At 39.5% G+C, this 21,734-nt stretch overlaps 1 protein-coding gene across 2 annotated transcripts in view; it reads right to left on the bottom strand.

Annotated features, from left to right (window-relative positions):
* opcml (opioid binding protein/cell adhesion molecule-like) overlaps window positions 1-21,734 on the bottom strand; it is a 222,705-nt gene that overhangs the window by 125,562 nt on the left and 75,409 nt on the right. Inside the window, exon 2 of one of the 2 annotated variants that reach the window (XM_068331713.1) lies at window positions 3,200-3,275. In XM_068331713.1, the coding sequence (XP_068187814.1) occupies window positions 3,200-3,275 (76 nt within the window). Of the gene's footprint in view, window positions 1-3,199; window positions 3,713-21,734 lie in introns of those variants that run through there. The other variant, XM_068331712.1, reaches the window with a different exon arrangement.

Here is a 21,734-nt window from a genome sequence, read left to right as displayed (position 1 = left end):
TCCTTTGATTTCTCTGGTGCTTTATTAAGGACCATCCAAGCCCTGGTGCTCAGGGAGATGCTCAAGGCCAGGCTAGGAGATAGAAAGGTGTCCTTACCAGTGAGCATCACAGCTGGAAGTCATTATTCAAGCTCCATTGAATACTGGATTTGTTGGAAAAATGTTCATTACTGGATCACATGAGAACTGGAGGAACAATTTAATTTTTGCTCACAATACCACAAAATGCAACTCACCATCTGTGAGGAAGGTGAAGTTAAGTTAGCACCAGACGTAACCAAAGGACAATGATCACCAGCAGATCTCAAACTCCATCTTGAATCCCATTTTTAGGGGTTGCAGCTAATAAAACTGGGAACATCGAAGAACTGGAGGCCCGTTTTCATAGAAAATGGATTAAGTTTCCTTGGAAATGCTGCCAGAAATCCAGTAGGTGTCTGGAAATGCTTCCTCTTTATTGAAGAATTGAAGCATTTTGAGACTGCAGTAGTCAGCAAAAGAAGCATTTTGTTTAATATTCAGGAAAATACTCACAATATACTGTACTGAGATATTTAACCTTTTTTGATTGGGTTATTGCAAAGCATTGATTAACAGCATTTTTGCCAACAAAAGTAATAGACAATGGAGGATGATAAGTTTGCTTGGAGCAGCAGATAAATAAAATTGACCTGTGTTAGACCGTGGGCTGACCGGCTCGCTGACAGACAGCGGGTCATCTTCCTCCGGGCGGCGCATCGGATCCACTGCAGAGCAGCACACAGACGCCCTGGGAAACTGTATTGTCAGCTTTCCAGTTCACTCTCTACACTTCTCCTTTTAAGATTCAAGTCAGGGTCATGGCAGTTCCACAAGTTAATTGATGACTCCTCTATTGTCGGGGCACAGGTCAGTGCCAGAAAAGAGGAACATGAGTCTGCCAGAAGAATTGTGCCGAGTGCATCAGTGTGACAAAGGGGCGCAAAGGGAATTCTAGCCTGTTTTCATGGGATTGGGTTCGTTTCACTGATTCTAACAGACTCTAATACTGAGCTGAGGGCAACATGTATGAGCAAGAACGTAACATGATGTTAAGATGAACAACCCTCTTGGATTCTGATGCTGCATGGAGCAGAGATGGGACCAAAGAGAATTCCAGGACATTAATCACAGCTATGTCACATGATCAAGATTTACTCCATCAATTTAAGGTGTAGCAGCCAATCGATTACCTGTTCTCCTGTGTCGACAGTCATCACATCGCACAATGATTCTTAGCCAAATATCTCATGTTGGTTGTGTTAACGAGAACAAGAAGCGTGTTTGTGGACATTCTTTACTCTGATGACAAGACGGTGCAGACATCAGTAAACATTAGCTGTGGCTATAAAAACACCAGCGGCATTAAAGGAAAAAAAAACTGAAAGCAGCTTAAATTATACAAAAAAAAGGCTGTCTTTGAACCAATCCAAGTGATGGAATACTGAATTAATTTTAACATCAAACAAGCACAAAAAACATTTCTGCAAAGCTGCCTTTGTCATCATTCAACCTCTTTTTTTTTTTTTTTAAATCAGATACAACCTGCAAACAGGGTGTCTAAAATTCCAACAGAATGGTTTCAATCCTTGAAACCATTGTTGGACAGAAAATAGGGTAACATACTGGACTGTTCTCAGTGGCATCGGACTAGAATACTCAGACCTTTGCTTGGATGAAACCTTACTAGAAAAAAAAAAGAAAAAACACAAGGATGAAGTAAAGTTGGACATCTTAAAGAATGACTAAGACTAGAATAAATCCATTTAAAAAAGCTCACAAAATGAGCAGTTCTCCTGAGGCGTCTCAGAGCCAGCTGAACTGCACTGCCCTGCACCGACAGCTTCAGGTACTGAATATGCCGTCTGCTACCGGCATGGTAATAACTCAAGTCCTCCTCACATGCATGCACTACATATTCACAGACCTGCTTTAAACATCATTTACAGATGGTAGTGAAATGAAAGGAAACATCAAGACTGGTATAAACAGCTTTTGTGACTAAGTTTATTTAAGCCCACAGTAATTCTGAACTTCTGTTTTCTCCACTGTTTTCTTCTTCACTGTTGTTTATGGACAGATTTTAATAGCCTTTATTTACAACACTATATCTGTGTTTTCCTCCACTTAAACATGTAAAGGTTGTGTTATGTTTCATTGTTTATCCTGTGATTAGCTGCTGACCAGTTAGTCAGATGGGACTGGTCACCAGTCTGTAACCCTGAGATGAGCTGGTAGTTAACAGATGGATGAACTGTTAAGTTGACATATGGTGCCATTCAGCTGTTTCCTGGGAATATTGCAGCCAAAAAGATGTACTGTCTGTGTTAGTATGTGATAATAAACGCAGTGTTTGTACAGTGCATGTTTACAGTATGTACATATGTGAGTGGGTGGGTTGGTGCGTGGTCTTATCGCACATCCTTTCACACAAATTCCCCCATCCTTTCTAGCACCACACCTGGTCTATTCTTATGCAAAGAACCAGAGCAAACACACAACACATAGATAACAGACATGTCAGCATGGTGGTGACAGGAAACATCATCATTATCATATCATTATCATCAAAAGGAGTATATAAAGGAAACAATACAGTGCCATCAAAATTAGATTTCTATCTCTCTCTCATAGCCATATATATATATATATATATATATATATATATATATATATATATATATATATATATATATATATATATAATTGAATTCTTTTTTATTTTTGAGCATAAAACTACCAGCAGTAGAAACATTTCATGAAGTGTAACAAAAACACCACAGCCGTGAAATTTAAGGTCATAATTGTATTTGTATCATCCTCTGGAATCAATACGTACACAACCCCTCCCTGGGCTGAATTTCAGCTCTGTGCATCTTCAACAAGCCATTAACCAACCGAATCAATAACATTCAAGGACAATGAGGTGGAGAGACTACACACACGCACAGTTTGGCGCGTCATAACGCACAAATGTCACGCGGCGTTAGCGCTCATAGGTCATGAATCTTGAAATAATAAGCGCACCGGAGCCTTTTTCTAATGTATTTCGGTAAGCAGGTATTCTTAAACTCCCAGGCCGACGCACTTGACTGTTAGCAGCCAGTGAGGACTCGATCCCCGCGGCGCGCAGGAGGAGATGTGAGCGTCATGTTGGTGATGCGCACAGTTAGAGACTTACTTCAGGACGGCGCTCTCCCCCTGCCTGACGGTGATGTTGTCCTTTATTACAGAATCCCCGCTTCTGGCCGGAACTCCTGCAGGTACAAGGAATAATAATTTAAGTCCGATGACAACAAGGTATTTTCCAGGCACCGCCAAAAAACCACAAATTCCCATGTTTTTCTGACACCGCGCAACTTCCACCAAAACTTGCACCCTGGAATATCCCTTTTTTTTTTTTTTGCGTCGCACGTCGCAAAAAAATCCACTCCAAGAGATGCCGTGGCGCAAACGGCGACCTGATTTCGCTCCAACTAAAACAGGCTTGTTATGAAATAGCTTCTCGGTGTCGGTGTAGGCAGGAATAAAAAAAAAAAGAAAAGTCTCTCCGCCCGCCAGACGCTGACTTGGGATACTGAGTTCAGGCTGAGGAGAGAGACGCGTTTTGTCAGAGGAATTCGCAGCGTCTCCAAACCGTCTTCAAACTGCAATCGCCGTGAAATGGATGCTGAGCAGAGATGCTCCAAGTCTCCTCTGTGGACTCTCTCCTCTCACTCGGTGCTGTTTTCTTTTTTCTTGCGTGGCTGAGACTGTGGAGCTGTGGGGCTGAATCCACCAGCCTCGGTTCCTTCAGGAGACTGGAGCCCCCCCCCCCCCCCTCTCTCTCTCTCTCTCTCTCTCTCTCTCTCTGTCTCTCTCTCTCTCTCTCTCTGTCTCTCTCTCTCTCTCTCTCTCTCTCTCTCTGTCTCTCTCTCTCTCTCTCTCTCTCTCTCTCTCTGTCTCTCTCTCTCTCTGTCTCTCTCTCTCTCTCTCTCTCTCTCTCTCTCTCTGTCTCTCTCTCTCTCTCTTCCTCCCTCCCTCTCTCTCTTCCTCCCTCTCTCTCCTTCTCTCTCTCTCCCTCCCTCTCTCTCTCTCCCTCCCTCTCTCTCTCTCCCTCTCTCTCTCTCTCCCTCCCTCTCTCCCTCTCTCTCCCTCCCCCTCTCTCTTAATGACCAGGTAGCATCACTCTCCTGTAGAACCAGCCATATGCTCTGCAGGCTGCAGTCTTCTCTGATGGGGCCCCACTGGAGCCTCCAGGAGAACATCTGACCAGAGCTTTGAGGACAGTTTGATCCGGTGCACACTGTCTCTATATTTCCTTTTTTTATTTGTTAGACTTGCTTGTTAAACCAGCAGACCATGTACAGAGACATTTTTATATGTCTTATATAGAGACAAAATCAAAAGTATTACAAAAAGGGCAAAATTGACTCAGGGTTCACTGAATGTGTGATTGCAAAAATTGAGTATCCATGTACAGTTAGTCCAGAGCAGACAAACACAACAGGTTCTGAGAGGTTGTTCCGAAATTGAATTATTCATAAGTCATTATTTATTTAATTTCATTCTATAATCTCCATTTGAAGTCAATTAAATGTCATTAGTACTCTTAATACTAAAGTACCAGTCCCTGAGTCTCACCAGACAATCACAGGACACAAAACAACACATACTAAATAAAATACAGGTACAGGTCCTTGAGACTTGTCGTTCTCCTCCTTTAGAGCACAGGAGGAGGAGGGAGGAGTGATTGTTGGTCAGAGTCAGAGATGTCATCAGACAGCTGGAAACCACCGTCTTCACGAGGCTTTGATTATCATGACAAACAGTAACTATCTGAGGTCAAAGCTCGACGCTCTGAGATGCTAACAGAGACAACAACAGCAAAAAGAGGAGACGAGTGCTGCTCGTCAGGGGTAGTGGCAGGAAGGGGAACTGCAGGACAATAGTCAGATATGGCAGCAAACGTTTCTTCGTATCTCCGAAAGTTAGAAAGTCGAATGTTTGGACATTGAGGACTACCTTTACATAAATAGACCTTCTTATATAATTAAAGTTTGATTTGATTTGATTATTCTTCTGCTTGGTTCAACCATTTATTTTTAATATGTTCTCTGCAGGTCCAAACCCCATCCCTGAAGCAGGTTATGGAAAGGTTTTTTTTACTTGGGTAAGAATAAAGTGTTAAATTAGACAACAGACAACACCACCTCATCACTGCTGTAAAATGTAAAATACGTTTTCCAGTTGAATGATTTTGCTCCATCTTTGTTCTACGGATGTTTGACCTCATAATCTCTCAGGACGCAACGACGGGCCAGTTCTTGACCTGAGGCGACAGACACTACCGTATTTTCTGCACTATAAGGTGCACCTAAAAGCCTAAAATGTTCTCATAATCCCGTAGTGCGCCTTATAATCCGGTGCGTCTTATATATGGATTAATATTCATATTAATATTGGTTAAAAACATGATCGCTGAAAAAAAGCCGGCTGTCTGGCCGCCAGTCGTGCCGCACTCCGCCACCAGAGGGCCCCCTCACAAGGCACTCAGGCCCACGCCCCCTAACAACGGTAGTCAAGGGGCGTCACCAAAGTCCCGGCTCTGACTGAGCTGCTCTCAGACGGTAGAGCAGACTGTAGGAGCACCGGTGGTTACGTAGAGAAACATGAGGAACTTTCAACAATTCTATGAATAAAGTCTGACTGACTGACTGATCTCAGTATTTCTAACTATTTGGCGTCGGAGATAACCCACTTTATACTGAATTGGTCTTAAAAATTCCATTGTGCTGGACTCTGGAATCTAGTGACGGTCCATTCTATTAGTCTGTGGAAACACACGGAGAAACTGGCATAAAGGTGAATAAAGACCCTCAGAGATGAACTTACAGCCTTTTCTGAAATTTCAAGAGCAGAGTCCGTCAGGAGTAAAACAGCGTCACGTTTGACAGTAAATTATCAGCCTGACATTAAAAACTAGTATAAAATTGTTTAGGACACACAGCAGCAAATAGCTGCACCTCAGCTCCGACTGGACTACCGATCGATCGAAACAATATTTAGTTAATAAACGAAGACGAACGTCGGAGCTTAAATATCTGCTTCGAACTTCAGATCAGGAAATAATCCGCTCTGTTGGCACTGACTGCACTCGTAATGAATTTAACCAGTTTTTAATGTCAGGTTTTTAATATGTGTGTTGACTTCTTTCTAAGATGGCAAAGTGATCAAGTGATCAGGTTTCCTTGATGAGGCTCAGAATGGATTATTGATATAACAATAGGGGCCATTCAAAGGTAGTCAGGAAGTCATGAATGCAATCATGACTGTCTGAGCAGCGCGGCTCCATCTAGTGGACGGATTGCGCAACTACAGCCTCTGCTGTTTATCAAATAAAATGTACTTATTTTTTATTGTATGTGCCTTATAATCCGGTGCGCATTACATATGAAATAAATTATAAAACAAACAAATAATTGAGGGCGCGCCTTATAGTCCAGTGCGCCTTATAGTGCGGAAAATACTGTACATGAAAATTGGTTTGGGACAGACACAGACTTGATACATATACCATCTCAAAAAAGACTTCTGGGGTCAGATTTAAAGGACGGAGAGGGAGGCAGCTGTTCATGCATGGTTTGGCAAACATTTCCAAATTCCTTCTCTAAACACTATTTACCTGACATTGGTGGCTACATTTGGCACATTTTGTCATGAATTTGTTAAATTCATATTGAATCCCAGCATCAGAAAAGAATACACACGGCTGGAATCAGATTATTTTCACCTGGAAGGTTATTCTCATTTCCTGTGTGGAATTAAGCGAAGAATAAGGACAATTGTGTAAAGGTTTGGTGTTTTGTAAAGTCTTCTAATTGTGATAAACTATCCGATTTTAATGTCCAGTGGAATAATAATAATAGTCCATATGGAATAATCTGTGGATGTAAAAAAGGTAAGAACTAGGCTCATTTCATTTGGCGTGCTGTCATTACACTGAGGTCGTTCCTGATCTTATGTACAGATTATTGGGAGAAACAGAACATTGCTTTTATGAGGTGTCACTTTAAACCAGTACAGGTAACTCACCCTGATGATCACTCCACTTTGTTTGATGGATGGATGGGGTGAAAAAGAGGGTAAAGAGTTCAAGTTGTCCAAACTTAACTATAGTGCAGTGTTTACTGAGGTGCTCCAGCTCTGTTCCCCCCACATCTGTATGCACAAAACCACCCATGGCCACTAGGGTTGAGCTGTATCTCAACAGATACGGAGCCTCACGACAAGACTACATAATTCCGTTCGTCCTTTTTTTTTTACATCAACACCGGTTTTAGAGTAGCTGGATCGTATAAGTAACAAATGTCCCTGACAGCTTTGACTCCCATTACTGGGACAGAAGCAACACATGGCATTGTTTTCTTCTGGTTCCAGTGTTTACCCATGTTTCAGCTCTGATTGCTTTTATTTACAGGCTACAGTCTGTTGTATGCACCTCAATTTAGTCTTGCATGCAATTGTTTTAAAATTGAAGGTATATATCTTTACAAAAAAAAAAAAAAAAACAACCTCTGACTGCACCACATGACCTGGTATCAAGTAAATAATTATACCTTTTTTGCTGGTGTGAGGCTTCTTCTAGACTTTATAGTCTCCTCCAAGTACAAAACAATAACTTCAATGAAATAAAACGGGGCCTCTGGGAGTCTACTGCTTCTCTCTTTAGAAAGTTCTTCATGACGTTGTGTTCTAGTAAAGTTGTGTTATTGTGTTATCTGTTATTGTGGTTTGCAAGTTGCCTTGTTAGACTTGAAGTCTTAAAATCATCTTTAGGATTATATTACCACTAATGGAAGGATTTTGATGAAACTTCTCAGAATGGTATAAAATACAAATTGAAGCACACATCAAACTCACAGGATTAGATTCTGTAAACGCAGCATTGGGTGTTTTATGTGTCTTTTTATTTATTGTTATTGCTGAAGATACTGAACAAGTGTGAGTATATAATGAATAACACCATCATAATAATGACAGACGGGGATTTTTCTTGACAAACCTGATAAAATAAAACTAATTTTTCCAACTACTCCCCCACCCTAAAAAGTGCAGCCAGTAAACCAGTGACCAACAGTCCGTGTGCCTGGAGACGGTTTAATTAATTAGATAAGCTTTGAATTTGATTTGTTTAAAATAGGCTTCTTGAATGTCTATGGCTGGAGTATTGCCTGAATTTACCTTTATTTCCACTTGTTTTCAATATTCTCTAACGTTGTCTCTGTTTTGTTTTTTGCTTTAAAGTTCTGAACTTCCACCTTGGTTGTATTTTTTTTTAGCCTGGAAAGTCAAATGAATGTCACCTTCATGTAAGATGTTCTACACAACAGTGGTCATCTTACTTTTCCTTTACATCTAATGTAGGGCAGTAAGCAAGTCTGTGAATTTTACAAATTTAGGAGATTTATAATCCATCATTATTATTTTTAATTTTTTTAAACTTTAATGATTTCCGCGAGGATTTTTTTTTCACTATATACAGACCACATATGCACACACACACACACACACACACACACACACACACACACACACACACACACACACACACACACACACACACACACACACACACACACGAGGGCCTACAATGAAACAAGTCCACATAGCGCCCAACAACCTCCCGGGGGTTGGTGCCTTGCTCCAGGGCACCTCATCAGTACTCAGGAGGTGAACTGGCACCTCTCTGGCTAACAGTTCCCACTCCATACGTTGTGGTCCAGGCTGGTCTTTAACCGTCTACACTCTGGTCCTCAAACCAACACGTAGTGGACTGAGCTGCTGCCGCCCCAATTTATTTATGTGTTGCTGTTTTGTTGTTGTTATTTGTTTGTTTTGTTTCTTTGTTTGTTTGTTTGTTTCATGCACAGGTGATTATAGAATTGAAGACTCTCCAGAATACAGCTTTCACTTTTTCTAACATCTGGGTCGCTCTAGAAAAAGTCATGACATTAAAGAAACAAACAAAGGTACCAGTGAGGGGGTTTTCTCTGGTGATGAGCATAATGAGGGTTTATTTCTGACCTTTGAGAAAAGCTTTAAAGCATCCGCTTACATACCATAATACTCCTGATTCATATTGCAGTAAACACACACCTACGTTGGCCTGAGGTTCGCTGCTCAGAACTCCACACATTCACCAAACAGTCGTATTGAGGACTTATGATGCTGTCTCGGGCTGCAGAAATTGGGCAAAGATAAGACTTAATTAAAATTGTATCTTCCTGAAACGCAACACATGTCCTGACGATATGCACATGGTAATGGTTTTTAAATTAAAACCCCCACCTGACCTCAGCTGAATCTAAGATATGTGGTCTTAATTAGAGTCAAGGGTACCGAGAGGGGATGGGCTGAGCTCGTTGTCCACACATAACCCCCACCCCCGCCCCAGTCGATTAAAGCTGCAACATTAGGTCATGTGGTGTCCTTTTAACACCTTGGTCGCTTCTTCAATCAATTTACTGCCAGGATAAAGAGGTTTTAATAACAACACCATCAAGACGAAGGGGGAAGAGTTATAGCTCTGTGCAGTATTTTCAACACGCTGGTGTTTGGAGGACGAAATGAGATTGCAATCCATTTCAATCATGTCATGTGCATTATGTTTTTGACCCTCATTGTTCCACCTTACTTAGGGCAGGTGCATCGGGTGACCTTGCCAACGCTCCGACTGAAGCGAGGGGTGCCGAGCATGCAGAGATGACAAATTAAAAATGGTATTGTTTGTCGTGCATCCAACATGAATCACCCGATGTGTCACGCAAACAAAAATAAAGAGTGTGAAAGAGAAAAAGAAGCTGAACTACACAAACTGTTCTGTAAAATAGGAGGCGGACATATTGATTTTAACATGCTCAGATGAACAAAACCATTTCACTTATATCAATGCCTCTGTGACTGGCTGCAGTCCTGTACAGTCCAGCTCTTTCCTGCCAGCTTGTGTTTCTCATTTATTTCACTTATACATGCGGTGACATTCACATAATTCCCTGCTGTTATGCATTAATACCAGACTCTGGGTGGTTTATTCAAACAATTCACACTAATCTTCATTCATATCATGCAAGGATGAGCAGAGCTAGTAGACAACGGCCCGGCCTCTGACCAAAAAAAAAGCCAATACCAAAGCAAAAACACGGATGGACTGAATAAGGAGTTCTCACTCACATTCCTCTGGTACACCAATGCTCTGGTAGAGCAACTCCTTTATGAGTGACTGACATGCTGAGGTCAGTGGAGGTAGTTGGAAAGTAGTTGGAATGGCAGGAATCAATAACTGGAATGGGACATGTAACAAAAATTATTTTATACTCGCTAATGTTCAACTGCATATAAGGTGAAGAACATCTTCAGTACAACTCAAAAGCCGTTGACGATATTCATGTCCGTGACAACAAAAACCACTCATATGCAACCATTTATCAGATCCACAGAGGCGCTTCTGACTATTAATCTTGTGGCTTTTTTATGAAGTTTATCCTCTGAAAAATAACCAATAACTGCACTTATCAAACAATTCATCATGATAATGTTGACATTGACATATGGCTTACATACTTCTAGGCTATACTTGTAACATAATTGGGTGTAATTACTGTGACATGAAGCAACATCGGTACATGATTTCACTGAAATACTTGTGTATGAAAAACATTCTGTGGTAAAAATCATCTAACACATAAAAACTTGGTAAAGTTAGCTTTCTCTTCCTGCAGGATATGCAGCTGGCCTTATTTTACCAGTAGGCTTTGTGAAGCGTCTTTGCAAAAATGCATGTGAATTAAAGAAACTGCCAGAAGATTGGATGGTGAGTGAAAACGCTGTGCTGAATGAGGACCGATGGAGGGTTTTCACAAGTAAATAAATAATAAAATGCATTTCATTTTACAAGACCCACACTTATTTGTACAAAACTACACTACAGAGGTCTCATTTCATTTTTCACAGGAATATTGTGTTAAAATGTAAAAATATGTGAATTGACAATCTTTCCTGCAGTGCCTTCTGTTTTATCTTCATCATCCTGACCTCTAGTTCCTTCTGATTAATGGTGATGCTACCGTATCAACACTGTAGTTATAATGAGTCGCCCAGCATATTCTTCTTCTGTGACTGATGTGTTTTATTTACTGTTGACTGGATGCCTTGGAGACACAGACACACACACACAAACACACACACACACACACACACACACACACACACACACACACACACACACACACACACACAGAAGATAATAATGTAAGCAAATGGTTGAAGGGAACTTTTCTTGCAGCAGTGAAATGTTCTGCTGAACATGAAAGAAACAACCTTTTGTTCACTGAATAGTTCAGTGTAATGTAACTAAGTGTAACTACTCCTTAATGTAACTAATAAATGTAACTAAATGTAACTCAGTGTAATGTAACTAAATGTAACTACTCCTTAATGTAACTAATAAATGTAACTAAATGTAACTACTCCTTAATGTAACTAATAAATGTAACTGAATGTAACTCAGTGTAATGTAACTAAATGTAACTACTCCTTAATGTAACTAATAAATGTAACTAAATGTAACTCAGTGTAATGTAACTAAATGTAACTACTCCTTAATGTTAAATAACTGAATTTCTGACTGATTCTAGTTCCAAACATTACAGTTAGACAGAAAAAACATGTTTGTTTGTTTCTCTATTCTAACATAAATCCTTTTCATTTGTCAGGTTATTAAACCCACAGAACTCCATCAATCAAGGATCAAACTATCAATCAATAAAGATAAAAGTTAGGACATTAACTTTGTTCACAACATTTTTGTCAATGTTAAAATGGGCCTAATAACTGCATTGTGGGAAATGCAGTTTTGTTACTTACTTTTAGACACCCTGATCTTTAATACTCCCACGGGCCACATAAAATAATGTGGCGGGCCACATTTGGCCCCCGGGCCTTGAGTTTGACACATGTGCTCGAAATGAAAGAGGTTTAATTGATCTTGTTTTAATCTTAAATGACTAGGTAGGGTAACTTTATAATTTTATTTGAAATGCTCTACTTTATAGGGATTTACGTTTGTTTCAGTTTCAAAAATGAGATTGTTTCAGAAAAGTGATGGGGAGGGGTAGGTATACATTGTGTTTTTAATCACCAATCAATTAGAAACAAATAAATCCCCTGTATTTTTTTTTTTTTTTGTGCCTGAAAGGAAATTCTGTCTGATTTTTTCTCTGGAAAGTGATTGCATCTGTTGACTGAAGGTTTGTTGAATCTAATGCCAACTTGATTCAGCTCTGTTTTACACTGCGTGAGAGCTTAAACACTCCTGGCATGGAGAGCCACACATGATACCAACTTTGATCTCAGATAACTAATCTGCCTCAGTCTTGACTTTTCGGGCGGCTTTAATCAGGTGCCTCGGCTGCAGTCACAGCGTGAGCCAGAGAGAGCTGTTTATGCCACAGTCAGCTTCACAATGTAAGGTTAGTCTGCCTCAGATGTGGAGGAGATGTGTTGCCCCCCCCCCCCCCCACCACCACCACCAACCACCTTCTTTCTCTCTCTGCTAATGCTGCACATTGTGTTCCAAAGTCATTCAGTGTATGCATGCATTATTTAACAAGAAGGTGGCTTTAAATGATTGGAATATTCAGATTTCCTGTGTTACCAATAGGTGCAATATTGCCTGTGCTCCCTGCAGGTATGCCGTCAAACCGGTTCACACTGACCTCTCTGTAACTTTGTGTGTGTGAGAATTCAGGCACAAAAACACACAGCGTTAATGTAGGACAAGTCAGCAGAGGTCTGAACTCTGTGTTCAATGTATATATTTTTTCCCAGTCTGTCAATATCTCAACCTTTTTAGCAACTATTGAAAACAAGTAATACACATTAAAGCTCCTTGAAGGTCAAAGCTAAAACCTCCTGCATTAAGCTTTTACGGGAGCCAAGAAAATATGAAAAGCATTGCAAGGACAGAGTTTGTGTTAACGTGTCTCTACACCCATACCAGCTGTGTTTACTCTGAGGTCCAACTGTTTGAAATCTTAGACATTTTGCTGTCAGATATTGTGGTTGAACTTGGTTGCTAAGAGAAAGCACTTGTTTATTTAGCGTTTGCCTGTAAATAGTTTGGAAAATGACGGCTTTGAATATTTCATCAGCTTCATATGGAGGATACACAGGGAAAGTTTTTGGATCATGTTAGGACCAGCAGATCGAGAAAGACCAAGAAAATACAAAATGATCTGACAGAATGTTGTTACTTTTACAATGCATACACTTTCACAGCAGATATTTCAGTGAACAATAATTTTCTCCTTCCTTCCGCAGTGAAATGACCATTTTGCTATAATTCTATCGGTCACGTATACACAATTTTGACACACACACACACAGCCCTAATGTGATTTTCAGACTCAGTCATTGGGACAAAAGAGTCAACATGGCTACCATTTTGGTGCTAATGTCAGATTCATCAATATTAAATTGTTCATTTGTATGTATGCAAATATAACTGTCTATAACCCAAAAGATATAAACAATTTAGAGGGTGACGATGACGGTGCCACGTCTGGAGTCAGAGGAGCTGCTTCCATTATGCTTGTCTGGGCAGAATGTCCTCCCAGACGGATTCCGCTCTCTTCAAGGTGAAAGCATCTGAACGAGAAATTCATATTCAAATATTACCCAAATGAGACTAATACCCCGGGATAAAACAAATCAACCATTTGGATCGAATTTGACACTGACATATGGATGGCAGTTTTGGAAGTTCGAAAATGATGAGGGGGATGTTTAAGGAGAGGTCACACACAATTTCAAATACTTAATGGTCCAGTTTCACTCCAGCAGTCAATCAGAACAGTTATCAATCATCAGCTGGTGGTTCCTTTCAACTTGATACATATTTACTTGTAATATGTAATTGTTTGCTTTTCAATCATAAAGTGGTAACACTATGAGAGACATACACCTGTTTGCAATGAAAAATAAGCTCAGGTTTTCCAGATTGCCCCAAGAGAGGTGAGATCCTGGATGGAGTTGGAGGCTCTGCCTCTGCCTGATGGTTGCTGCTAGAAAAAGAAATGAGACTTGGACGAGCCAGTGCAAGTTTAACTGGTAGACCTGACTGAATAACAGCTGCAAAGATGTTTAGATGTTCAATCAGTTGATTACAGTATTTTCCACACTATAAGGTGCACCTAAAAGCTGTTCATTTTCTCAAAAACCAACTTCTTTTTCTTTCGGCTTTTCCCTTCAGGGGTCGCCACAGAGAATCAATTGCCTCCATCTAACACTGTCTTCTCATCCTCTTCTCTCACACCAACTACCTTCATGTCCTCTTTCACTACATCCATAAACCTCCTCTTTGGTCTTCCTCTAGGCCTCCTGCCTGGCAGTTCAGAACTCAGCATCCTTCTACCAATATATTCACTATCTCTCCTCTGGACATGTCCAAACCATCTCAGTCTGGCCTCTCTGACTTTATCTCCAGAACCTCTAACATGTGCTGTCCCTCTGATGGACTCATTCCTGATCCTATCCATCCTGGTCACTCCCAGAGAGAACCTCAGCATCTTCATCTCTGCTACCTCCAGCTCTGTCTCCTGTCTTTTCCTCAGTGACACTGTCTCTAGACCAAACAACATCGCTGGTCTCACCACAGTTTTGTACACCTTTCCTTTCATTTTAGCTGAAACTCTTCTATCACACATCACACCTGACACTTTCCTCCACCCGTTCCATCCTGCCTGGACACGCTTTTTCACCTCTTTTCCACACTCTCAAAAACCAACAATGGTTTTCTCAAAAAACCAATAATGCACCTTATAATCCAGTGCACCTTATATATGGCAGAAGTCTTAAAATAGGCCATTGATTGAAGGTGCTCCTTATAGTCCAGAAAATACTGCAACTCATTGTCATTCAGACTTAAAAATGACAGTTTAAAATGTATTAATTCAATTACATTTGAAGTTACTTCCAGGGGCCAGTACCCTGCTAAGCTAAGTCAGATAGGGTCATGGCCCAACCCTGTAATGGCTCTATTTGTCTGAGCGTGTGTGTGTGTGTGTGTGTGTGTGTGTGTGTGTGTGTGTGTGTGTGTGTGTACCAGATTTTGTCACCAAAGCCTAGAATTAGTCAGAAATGCACTTGCATTTATACGTACATGTGAGCTAAATGCTAACCAACAAGCTCGGCCTCTCCTCCTGCATCAATTGGGAACTCTAACTCTTGTCTTTGACAAACTGTGTTTACCCTGACAGAACTGATGTCTAAAAGTCATGCTAGTGCCTCCAAACACAACTGCCCCTTGTAGCCATTATTGTAGGAGGCATTAGCAGGAGACTGGAGAGCAACTGAAGCTACACACCATTGTCTTGAAGAAGAGATCTTGTCTACATCCAGTTATCCACCTATCGCATGACAGGTCTGCTTGATCAGCTGACTAAGGGTAAGAGGTGGGGTACACTCCAAATGAAGCACCGGCTCATCGCAGGATCACACAAAAGACGAACAACAACACACTCTTACGCCTACAGCTGACTTTGGTGTGACCAACTCACTTCAGCTGCATGTTTGTGGAGGGGGGGGGGGACAGAGAAGCTGGAGAGACACACACAAACATGGGGAGAACATGCAAACTGCACACAAAAACAAATCCAACCCAGAAATGTTGTGCTGTGAGGGAACAGAATCTTCTCTCAAAGAATGACTGTCCTCTCTTCCCAAAAGCAGAGAGAATCAGAGATTTTGGAAGAAGAAGAGGCGATCGACAAAATGGTGAATATGAACCTGTCCGTACTTTTTACATCAGCTTAGAGGAGTTGGTAGAGCTGATTATTCCCTGCAGATTTATTTGCATGGAGATATTGGAGACTGATGAACAGACTGAGTCTATAGGTGGATGGGGGGGTGATGATGCGTCTGTAAGAGAAGGCAGCTATAGCAGCAGGAGAAGCAGCGCTGACAGGCAGAAAGAGAGATGGGAAATTATCACAGCTATAATAAATAGGATATGTTTAGCTATAAATTACAACGAGGCATTATGTGTGCAGAAGTGTGTGCACAACAGTGCAGTGTGCTGCATGCATTGGACAATTAGATAAAAGGTACAAACACACACAGATCCATATATATATATATATATATATATATATATATATATATATTTACATTTTAAAAGTATAACCTTCTTCCTTTCATTCTTTGTTTACCCAATGACACCAGTAAATGGCTCTTTGGGGCATTTTGATTCATATAGGGCTATTTTCTATGGCCAAACAATTTCTGTACTTGCTTTTATAAAAGTCTGGAGGGCTCAATTACAACCAGCAATGGGAAGGAAAATGTTGGCTTTGAGCAAAAAAATGAGGAGTAATCTACCTCATTTTTCTTATCTGTGCAAGTCAAAGAACCCAGAGAGGGTAGAGTATTTCCCCAGATGGAAACACAGACAATATTCCACTCAAACGAACAGCTATATAGTAGTACATTACTGTCTTTTCTGTCTCCATTTCATATCTCCGTTGTCTTTTCTTTTTTGTGTAGCGTTCTCTATAGCCGAGTCAGGTGACAGAAATTAAAGCTCTCACAGGTACAGTGATTGAAGACATATACAAAGGCATGACTTGATTAAATTCCACACACTAGATCTTAATTAACTGAATACAACCACACAGGTGATTTGTATGCTGATGGGATTTGGTCAATAGGGATGATTGCATGAAGCAGATATGCCCATTCAATATTCATTATCTCCCTGTCCCATTTTCTCACAGGGGAGAGAAGGTCCTCCCTGTGATCAGGATATCTTCTTTATGTCTTAACACATAAAGAGGCTGACATGAAGCTCATTTTAAAGTGATTTAATGTAAAAGAAATCTATTGTAAAAAAATCAAACATTAAATATATTCCTTCCAATTGATTTAGTGACCTTGATTTCTTTTGAATCTATGAATACAATGGGAAACATAAGAGTTGATTAATATACTGTACATATTTGTTAGGGAGACTGTTCAAACCCTGAATTCTTTTCACATCTGATTTCATGGACATTGTACTTGATGTTTTTTGAGAATGTCCATTTTTAGTATGTCTTGTTTTAGTAAAACAAGATGATTGAAATAGCTCAGGGGAGGAATCATTCATATTTATCAAAAGCCAAAGCGAAGACAAATATTAACCCTTCTTCCCCTCAAGAGCTTTCAGCCCAAAGCCTTTGGGAGTTGAATACCATCAGTTGAAATGTGTTGAGTTGAAGTAAAATACTACAGGTCTTGCACAAACAAACAAAAATATATTATATTCAAAATTGTATTACAATATTTTGAAGTGTTTTATTCTTCTTTTCCTCAAGGATTTAATTATAAGGAGCAGAAATTTTGGGTGAACTAATCTGAATTCAAAACAAATTACAAGTGACACTTAACAGTAGATATTAGAGTTATACATGTGTATTTTAATATGATATTATATGTTTTTATTGTACAGTAACATATATTATGTGCTTTTAATGGTTTTCTAATGATTATGAGTCCAATATATGTTTCAGACAGAAGGAAAACCCGCACACATACAGTATATCAACATAGTGCATACAGAACATGGAATTATGTAAAATAGCATTTTTCCAAAGAATGCATGATGATGTGTTTAATAAGATGTGCTTTTAGATATTTTTATGTGGTTCTCACAGGAGAACCTGAAGATCTCATGAAACACATGAAGCAGTTCTCCTGATTCTGGGAAACTTCTCTTGATTTTCAGATAATGCTATTCTCACCACGTATCTCCTTTAATCTGTTTTTTTTTTGCACCCTTTGTGTGAATAAGAGCTTAGTAGCTTCACAATGGAGCGAGAAAATGTCTCACAGCATAGGGCCATGAAATCAGCTGACTCAGCGTAGTTTTCAGTGATGTGGATGGAGTTCAGAATATTCACATTGGAATCCCCAAACGGCACCATCCCACAACATCCGTGTCAAATCCAAAGCTGACTTCAGCTTCCTGTGCAGACTGAAACCCACTTCACCGTCCACTCATTCTAAATACTGTGAGCATGGAAGGTTCTTTTATCTCCCCACTGATGCACTAATTGTAGTAACTTTAAATGATAAAAACCTGTTTACCTGAACTTTCTGTCTGACTCAAGTGGTCTTTCTTAATGTTTTTTAAAAAAAAATAATGTCATTATAAGCCTGTTATATCAGTTATGTAATCAGTTTATAAAAATTCTCTGTGTATGTCACATCCTACAGCTGTTTTTTATTGAATGATACGTTGAAAGGAATCAGCACCGATAGTGAGTGTCTTTTCTGAAGACATATGATAAAATACAACTTTTTAGATATAATTTTAGGAAATATATGTTCCTCTGTCAGCTGAGGTTTGTGGATCCTGATATACAGTTTAAGGTCACCGATGGTCTAACTCAACATCGGTGCTTCCACCCACTGGCAGCTGGTATATCTGCTTCCTTAGTCCATAAATATCCCATTCAACAACAGTCCCTCCAGTGATGATAAATACCTCGCCTAACCCTGAAACGACTGAAGTGGCCATGATGACTAATGTCACAGCAGGAAGGACTTGTGGAGCCACAATCCCTCACTGTCGTCAAGTTGGCCTCAGACACGCCTGCTGTGAATTTTACTACTGTGCTCAGCTGTGACTTGTATCCTATTGCTCATTCAGCGTTCACAGATTGAAGAAATATTGCATTTCTTATCATTTTGCCACAAATTTATTATCTTACATTGTAAATTCCAAAACGTTGGCGTTACATCCAGTCAAGTAATAACAGAGCTCATTCAATTTTTGTGTGCGTTTTCGTTAAAGCTTTGTATAATTTGCCCTAATAACAAGTTCAACTAAAAAATCTAATTTTCAGATGAATTTCAAGACAACTGGTTTCATTTATTTTTTCTGAGTAAAGTAATTTTATTTGATCCAGTAATAAAGCTGCTATTTTTTAACTGTCTGTTGTCTGGGCTACTTATTTCACTGCACTGGCACCTTAATTGTAAGTTTTTCAGCATAACCTATTTGTTTGGTATGTTGTTCAAACATAAATAAATAATGAAAATACGTAAAACTATGAAATAAAAATTCACAAAATTCTCATCACAAAAAAAGAAAAATGTTTACAAACTCCCACATAAAATACATTTATATATACCTAAGCATAAATATTCATATTTTGATATTTCTTTTGAGTGAAGTCAATTTTCTGTTGCCTTGATACAAGGACGCTTTTCACGTAAGACAAATTGCCTGCTGACATCGATGCTCTGCAAGTGGCCACAAAGTTATAAACTGTCAGACTCTAATAATCATGGATGATTTATTCTCTGTCCGCTGCTTTTATGCTGATCTAGTTTTCATATTGCTTTATGCACAGCATAGACATAACATAACATAGTTTTATTTCACTAGTTCACCTCAAGTGATTGGTTCAATAATGCACAAAACATTGTGGGGGAAAAAATGAGAGAGAATTGTAAAGGACACAGGAAAAAGAAAGATATTAATTTTAATTCAGTTTCATTTTTTTAGTTAATTATTGTTTGATTTTTGGTAATGATAATCGCTTAAAGGATTACAATGGCAGAACAGGTTGTTGGATTGACAAAACAGAACCTTGCAGGACAGGTTCTAAAGTACTTATATACATCACATACAGAGATTTGTCAGATGAAGTAGAATATTCATCCATAGCCAGGCTACATTATGCCATATCATATTTCTTGATTCATTTTTTTACTGAACACAACTTCCAGGCAAGAGACAAAAAAGCCTGTTCGACAGAAATACATCTGCAGTAAAGTAAAAGGATGTGATTATGTCATCTTTGTGATAACGTAATATATATTAAAGTACACAGTGAATGGATATCATCTGTAAAGAATAGAAGGTTTTTGTCTTTATTTAATTTTACAATGAGCCACCTGTAATTAGTTTTTCATGTTCCAGATGAGTAATTACAGAGAAGACGCTGTCACCAGCAGATGTAAGATTAGCCCACACTGACATTAATTGGATGCAATTATTTCTTCCGAGTGCTTTGCAGAGGTGTCTTAAGATGTAAAGTAATTTCATGTAAACAGATATGTCACTCACATCAACAGCTCATTTTATTAGAAACATTGGAGACATTTAAGGAGGAAGTTAGTTAAAAAAATAACATTATTTTCCATTAGCAATTCAAGTGCACTAAACTTTTTTTTTCCTCTCCAGCTTGTTTTTGATCTTCAAACAGTGTTTTCCTATTGGTAGATGGATTAAGTAATGCCGATTAATTGGAGATACCGCACAGTTCACAGAACCTTCATTGGTACAAAATGCAAAGGAAGCACCTCTGGACCAAAGGGAACCTTAAGACTGAGTAAAGATGCAAAACATTCAGCAGTGATGTGACTGCTTGGTGTAATGCCTCCCTCTGCAAATGCAGCGGAGCTTGCTTAGATAAGCGGCTGTCATTTGGAATGCTGCTATCTACTGACAGTTTGTAGAGTTCAGTGAAAATAGGGAGTGATGTTGGCATTCTCAGAGAGGAAGGATTTTCTGTTTCTTATCAAAGGCTGGACAAACTAGCAAGTTGCTCAGCCTGGGTCAGAGTAAATAAGAGCCTGTTACTGCAGCAGAGCACTCAGGCATGTCGTCATTTGATTTTCCATATGGATCAACATCTATATTGCTGCGGGAAAATTAGGCTTCACTCATTTTCGGAACAAACATGCTTCTAATGCCGTTTTATATTTTCTTGACTGAAGGATTTGGGAAGCAGGGTTGTTGAAATCTGTCACCGTTCAAAAGTCTATGTATGAATAAATGACTCTAAGCTCAGTTTGAGTCCCTGCAGAAAAGGGAAAATGTTCCTCAAACTGAACTTGATCACGTGATCACATTTATAATTTGTTCCTACCAAAAGCAAATAAAATATGGTGTTAGCACCCAGGATTCAGAGCTTGTTCACCTGGACGACATCAGCAGAGGCAGTGCAGATGGAATGGGAGCGTGTGTGACGCCTGCACACGTTCACCTTTGACCCCAGTCTTTAGAGCTGCCACAGGGGTCAAGCTGATCACGCATTTCCCTGAATGACGCTGCTTTTTTCCGGTAACACACACAGCATAATAATCACTCTATCACTACATCCAGTCTGTGACACAATTCTGTGGGATAAAGAATCACATCAAAAACCGAACACAAAATGATCGCTTTGGGTTCCTGACATAAACTCAACGCTTAGCTGTGTGCTAACCTAAGACAACAAAGGAATCCATGGAAATGAAGACAACTTCAGTTTCACACACTTTTCATGTCTTGGCAAATAGGAGCATGTTTAAATGAGTTTTATGCAGGAAGCAACACAATTCAACCCAAGTAAAGAAAGTAATTACATGAATTCTATATTCACATTCATAAGAAAAACAGTCCAGCCTGGCCTCACTGGAACTTGTACAAATAACACAACAATGTCTAGTGTTATTTTGCACAGCATCACTTTTTTTCTATACATAAAAGGTTTATCTCCCACATTTCTAGCTGCCAATAAACTTAAAATAAATGCTGTTTATTCTCCATTCCATGTGAACATGCGCTGATATGTAAATAAGCTGCTAACACTGAGAAATCCATCTATCTTCTTATTGATGAGATAACCAAAATGGTCTAGTCTACA

Source organism: Antennarius striatus, chromosome 13, assembly GCF_040054535.1.
Source record: "Antennarius striatus isolate MH-2024 chromosome 13, ASM4005453v1, whole genome shotgun sequence".
Taxonomy (NCBI): domain Eukaryota; kingdom Metazoa; phylum Chordata; class Actinopteri; order Lophiiformes; family Antennariidae; genus Antennarius; species Antennarius striatus.
The sequence above is the reverse complement of the archived record's forward strand: the minus strand, read 5'-3'. Positions and strand labels throughout refer to the sequence as shown.